The sequence below is a fragment of the Phoenix dactylifera genome, chromosome 2, assembly GCF_051530095.1.
Source record: "Phoenix dactylifera cultivar Ajwa chromosome 2, Ajwa_hap1_PhDact_Kaust_v1.1, whole genome shotgun sequence".
Taxonomy (NCBI): Eukaryota; Viridiplantae; Streptophyta; class Magnoliopsida; order Arecales; family Arecaceae; genus Phoenix; species Phoenix dactylifera.
In genome coordinates this window covers 54,239,074-54,245,380 of record NC_143191.1, presented here as the reverse complement: position 1 = coordinate 54,245,380, position 6,307 = coordinate 54,239,074, and the positions used below count along the sequence as shown (strand labels likewise).

The 6,307-nt window shown below is 39.3% G+C and overlaps 1 protein-coding gene across 1 annotated transcript; it reads left to right on the top strand.

Annotated features, from left to right (window-relative positions):
- The first annotated feature begins 2,134 nt into the window (after positions 1–2,134).
- On the top strand, positions 2,135–4,967 carry LOC103720631 (RNA pseudouridine synthase 1-like). The gene is made up of 2 exons (XM_008810430.5): positions 2,135–2,525; positions 3,822–4,967. The coding sequence occupies exons 1-2, from the start codon at positions 2,150–2,152 to the stop codon at positions 4,511–4,513; spliced, it is 1,068 nt and encodes a 355-aa protein (XP_008808652.4). The 5' UTR covers positions 2,135–2,149; the 3' UTR covers positions 4,514–4,967.
- Positions 4,968–6,307: the final 1,340 nt, after the last annotated feature.

The window sequence follows — 6,307 nt, the reverse complement described above, 5'->3', positions numbered from 1 at the left end:
CATTAAAGAAGCATTAAAGAGGTATTAAAGACCTAATTTTTATTAAGGGCATAATAGGAATTATACATAACTTTCCTAGGAAAGTGGATGGTCAACCAAACATAAGCACTTTGGAAATTTGTCACTTTCCCATGGTTAACCAAACATGCCAAAAGTACTTTCCTAGGTATCCTCTTCCTAGGAATCTGATTCCCAGGAATCATATTCCTAGGAGGGAAAATACTTCCTGCGAACCAAACGAGCCCTCAAGAGCAGTAGCCAATAGCCAGAGAAAGGTGCCGCGGAGAGCCTCACCATTCATGTACCCCCTCACCATTCATGTACCCATCCGAATCTACGGAATAGCGAATAGCGAATAGCGAGATGCCACATGGTCGTGGAACAGCCGCCGGGGGTTACTATAAATACCCATCCACTCTTTCACGCCTCACTTCGATCATGAACTCCTCCTCCTCCTCTTTCCATCAACAAAGAAGCCCCATGGTCATGGAGCCATCAACCAGTGATCCTATTGAGGATAGTTTGGACTCGGTAAGTAGCTACTTTTTCTCTTGTTCACTGTTCTTCTCTCTCTCTCTCGCCTTTTTCTTTTCTTTTTTTCTTCCAGTTCTTCATGTCTTTGGCCGTCGGGCTTGATGGCAAGACCCTCGAGACCGGCCTACTGCACTCGAGCTGGGACGCGGCAAAGACCATGCAAGATGGCATTACGCAGAGAAATCCGAAGCTGTTTTCCAGGGGGTTTGAGGCGCATTTCGACCGGGTCCTCCATGGGATTGAACCCAAGAACGAAGATTCATGCAAAGAAGAAGAAGAAGAAGAAAGGGAGAGCAAGTTCCTTCATCGGTTTGGAGCTAAAGAGAAAGGCCGAGATAACGAAGACGTCAGCGAAAAGATTAACGTTCCCTCTTGTCTTGAAGCTGAGGAGGAGGAAACATACAAAATTGACCTTGAAGGTATCATTGGATGGGTGTTGGATGATGATGATGAATAAGATTTGATCTTAAAAATGAAAGAACTTCGATGTTGATGAAGTCTTATAGTTATTTCTTCTTTTTTTTTTGAAGAGAGAGAATTGATATTGATGTAGTTAGAACTCGAGTTTGGGCAAAGATTGTTGAATTTTGTTCAGAGGGATTGATGTAGTCCATGATGGGCAATATAATAACGCTATTCTAGCTAGTTTTGTTTAGAGAGATTTATTTATTTTCTAAATATTAGGAATATTCATAATTAGATTGCAATCTAAAGGATATTTTCTGCTACCAATTGGTAAATTTCAATCTTAGGCTCAAACTTGGCGTTATAAATAATTGGAAAATCCATTATCGAGCTTAAATATTGAGGTGCATATAATTACTTATGCAGTATGGAATTTGAATTATACAGTGCAGGATCTAATCAAGGAGCCAGAAGTTCGTAGTAGTTTGGAAATTTAAAGTCTCTAGAACATATTGTCAGTTGACAGGGGGATTCTCTTTCTACCCGCACGAATCTCAAAGCATCCTTATTATAATTTAAGGGCTCGTTTGGTTTACGAGAAGCATTTTTTTCTCATAGGAATATAATTTTTTGTAAGCATTCTGGAAAGAAAATGATTTGAAAATTACTTTTGGCATGTTTGGTTGACCATAAAAAATTGATAGATTTTCAGAATATTTATATTTGGTTGACCATCCACTTTTTTGAAAAAAATTATGTATAATTTCTATTATATTCTTAATAAAAATTAGGTTTTTAATATTTTGGATCAAATAAGGATCCTTGATTTGATGCTATGGGTCATTTTGGAAAAAAATAAAAAATATTTTGACTTCCGGCTCACGGAAAAGTAACTTTTCCATGTTTCTCATGAGAGTAGAAATTATATTTTCACAAAAATATAACTTTTCTGTCTATCTTTTTTTTTAAACCTCTAACTAAATAAAAGACATTTCTTTACTCTCTCTCTTTTTTTTTTCTTTTTTTTTTGACCATATTTTTCCTCCTCTATTTTCCGCCAACCGAACAAGCTTTAAAAATTGAGGGGGTGGGGCGTTCCTATAACTTTTTTGTTTTTGTTATATAAGTGTTATCTTAAAACTTGCTTTTACAAGTTATATCAGATGAGGGACCCAGCTTGTCCCCCAGATTTTTTTGGGTAAAAACTGTGATGCCCTTCCGGCCCAGTCCTCAATTCCCTAGTCTTCTTGCCTCCAAAACCCTCCGCCATCTCTTCCCCCTCCCGTCCTTTGCTGTCTCCGCCGCCCGATCTCCGAGCATGGCAGCGGCGCCCACCGGTGGGACCGGTGAAGACTCCCTTCCGGCGGGAACTCTAGGCGGCGGGTACCCGACCCCGCTATCGCCGCCGTACCCGGCGGAGTCGAAGGTGGTGGAGCTCCGCCGGGCGATGACGGCGGCGGCGAGGTCCGGCTCCTTTGAGCTGACCGCTGGCGAGATAGTGTACGAGGACGAGTGGCTGGCGATCGCCAACAAGCCCTCCGGCGTCTACTGCGAGGCCGTCCTCTCCTCGTTCCCGTCTCTCCGCGGTATACTCCTCCGCCGGTTCTTTTACCTTCCTCTACCTCTCTCTGTTTTATCATGCACAACTCCTCATTTGCTCATGATTTAGCTAAATAGGTAACTTAAAAAAAAAAAAACAATGCAACGGTAGGTGGATTTTGCATTGAAAAACCAATTAATTATTAATACAAACACAAATGTTTCTTTTGCAAGAACAGTTTAGATTTATTTATTTTTTCGATAGATAGGTGCATGATGATTTTGCCTCTGAATCTAACAAGAAGACAGTTGGTAGTCTAAACAAATATAAGTTGTATGTTCCAATGGACAGTTGGTTTATATCTGTGTATTGCTTGTACTTAGACCGAAGGACAAAATTATCCAGGAACTCCTAAATATGTATCATTTTGCACAATAAATAAAGGAATAAACAATAAAATAATCTGACTTTTTTATGCAAAATTCATCAATGGCAGAGAAGAACAGTTTCTTTGTCAGATAACATAATGTAAGAATTGTATATTTTACTTGCAAGAAATACATTAGAACTTTAATTTAAGAAGAAAACACCCACCAATGATAACTGTTTACTGCTTAGTGCTTGTAACTACTTTGCCTACATTGAGAGAATGCTCCACGAACATGGGAATGAAAGTTCGGATCTGATGCGTGCCATAAAGTTTATGACATGGAAGAGCAAGAAATCAATATTCAGGGACTCATCCATGCAGGAGTAGAATAATGCATAACATATTTGTTCACAGAGTAGTTTTAAGACATAAAAGAGGGGGAGGCTTCTTTTTGCCACATTACAGGCACTTGCTGTGTTTCTTAGCATGCTTCATACTGCTACTAATTGGAAGATGCATGCAATTTCTAACTGTAAATATGTAGTAGTCTTGGAACTTTTTCAGATATTGTAACCTAGGACATGTGTTGACTTATATTTTCTGGACGCACGCGTCTATAGTTCGGATCTCATTCATGCGAATATTTGTTCTTGAAACTTGTGAAATTTTATTAAGTTCCTACTGGATATTCTTTTGCTCGTTACATAATTGCAACTAAATAATTCTATCTTATATTTCCTCTGAACCTCCATGCTGGTGTTTTGAAAATGTGTATACCCTAGGTTTCCTATAGATAGAGGCGTCTTTACTTGTCCCTGATGGTCTTGGTAAGTTAAGGTTATGTTTAATAGAAAGAACCTGAACCTAATTCAGTAATTAGACTAATCCAGCCCGATCTAATGCTTGTCATCTCTTTCATCTCACTTTTATATATGGTTGTGGACACTTGATTCCCAATCACGCAATTTGCAGGCTTTGCAACTGTACAATCCGAACTTCATCTAGCCAACCGGCTAGATCGCGACACCAGTGGGCTGATGGTCATAACCAAATCTCACAAAGTTGCAGGGAAGTTGGTGAAGGCATTCACCAATCACGAGGTCAAGAAAACATATCTGGCTCTCTGCATTGGATATGCACCAAGTTGGAAGAAGATCACAATAAGTTCAGGCCATGGGAGATCAAAATTCGGTGCATGGAGAGTGTACTCCACATCGGATGTTGGGCGCACACTTCCTGGTGGGTCGATGGTGAAGCATATGGTCACATCTTTCGAAGTGTTGTCCATAAATGGGCAGGGGAAGTTCAGGGAGCCTACTGAGCCTGAAGCTCATGAAGCAGAATCAATCATTGTCCAAGAGAAGGGAATTGAAAGGGGCAGAAATGATGACATGAAGGCTGACGAGATTTTGGTAAGAGCGTACCCTCAGAGCGGGCGAACACATCAGATACGCCTGCACTGCCAGTATCTTGGAATTCCAATCAAAGGTGATGTGAAGTATGGTGGGGTTCTTGAATGGAAGGGGATATCATGCGATGCTCATACACTTCATGCTGAAAGCCTATCATTTCGACACCCTGTGACTGGTCTACCTGTCCAGTTTCAGCCTACCCTACCTTTGTGGGCAAGTGAGATATGTGGATCGATGTTACAAGATTCATGACATCGGCTTCTATCATGTTTGAACTTGTGACAAAAACATTGTTTTACAGGAAGAAATATTCATGAGCAAGGCTTTTATCAAGAAATGTGGTTTTAGCAGCAAGGTTAATTGTTCCAACATTAAGAAATATTCATGAACAAGGTTTCTATCAGGAATGTGGTTTTGGCAGCAAGGTTCATTGTTCTAGCATTTTCCATCGAGCAGGGGAATAGATTCATTGGAGTTATGATTTGTTAGTCCTTGATAATGGGATAAAATTATCAAAAAATTTGTTTAGTTTCTGTTGAAATTTGCACATTTGCACTACTTATTACAACTCATTGTTTAGAGATGTAATATTTTAGGCCATCTTTTTAATGGAAGTAGTTTGTTGGTGTAAAATCGCTAATGTTACGCAAGATGTAAATGAATACGAACTTACAATTGATGGGGATTCATGGCTCGTCTTTGTTTATGTCCACTTTTTTGGTCTCAAGCTTCTTTTATTAAGTTAAAGCAGCACTTTGTTACAAATTATATCAGGTGAATGTCTTTCATACATATTGAGCTGCATAGTATAAATGTAGTTTTTGAAAAAGTTCTACCTGCCATGCATTGCCATGATTCTGAATAAGACTATAAGGATGGTGAAGAGAACACTATCCAAAAAAAGTCACATTGACTGGAAAACTTTTATCATCCATTATCATAATCTTGAATGAATTTATATATCCATGATAGAAAAATATTCTGTGACATCTTGGCAAGGTTTAAGCCTAGCTGAACTTCTGAAGGAATAAATCATACATCAATGGTTCCTGATATACTATCCATTCAGATGAGGATATGAAATACAGCATAGATTGAAGAGAATCATGATTCCTAAATCCTACTCAGCTGGGCCTTGGAAAATATTCCTCTTTATCTCGTATAAACCATGATCAAGACTCTGGATGCATCAAATAGGTCTCCCATATTCATCTTCACACTGTTATAAATTTCATCAACAAAGTATAGAACTTCTGTCCATATGGAAGTTCAAATATGGACACTACCTCCAAAAGTTCACATTATGAAGTGTCTTACTATCGCTTGGTTTAGATCCAGGTTTTAAATCTCATCTAGAACATTTTGAGAACTTGGCCTACCAAAGTGGGATGCCAAAATGGTTATTCATGCTCAACTTCTAAAGCCTATGATGAGTTGGGGGATGAAAATTCACGTACAAGATATCAAAAATCATCATCAATTGCAAAGGATCAATCAGGATATGAAGTCTTAAGAATCATCTAGTCACATTCGGAGTCTGAGGTGATACAGATTACAGTAGGAAAAAAACTTCAGCTTTCAATAAAGGGATTGGAACACTAAAACTGACAGTATACCTCTAATGGGAATTCCGACATTCAGTCTGGTTTCTTTTATGTACATGGGATTTTATAGAAATTTGCAGCGGGGATCAATCTTTAAAATAACAGAGGTAAGAGGCATTCAGGATTTGACGCAACTAGGCATATGCCTCAAGTAATAAGTTGAAAGCCTTATTGGTTTCCTAATTTCTTAAAAATGTAAGAAAAATAATGTAAACATAGGCAATCTAAAAAATGTGGGTCTTATGTCTGGCCTGCACTAAAAAAATTGGTGACTGAATGTATTGGTGTAGATTAATATACAACATCGGCGGAACCAGTACCGGGCGCCGCACCGGTTGCCTGGCTGGACGAGTCGATATGGGTCTGCGTCGTGCCGTGCCGGGCCCGTTCACACATAGTACAAGAGCTGAGGGAGGAAAAGAGAGAGAGATCGGGGGAGGGA

What these genes read in the sequence shown, in the direction of transcription:
- LOC103720631 (XM_008810430.5), top strand. Translation starts at nt 2,150, where the DNA reads ATGCCCTTCCGGCCCAGTCCTCAATTCCCTAGTCTTCTTGCCTCCAAA. An exon ending in CTCGTTCCCGTCTCTCCGCG is followed by an intron (nt 2,526 to 3,821) that starts GTATACTCCTCC and finishes CGCAATTTGCAG; the next exon opens with GCTTTGCAACTGTACAATCC.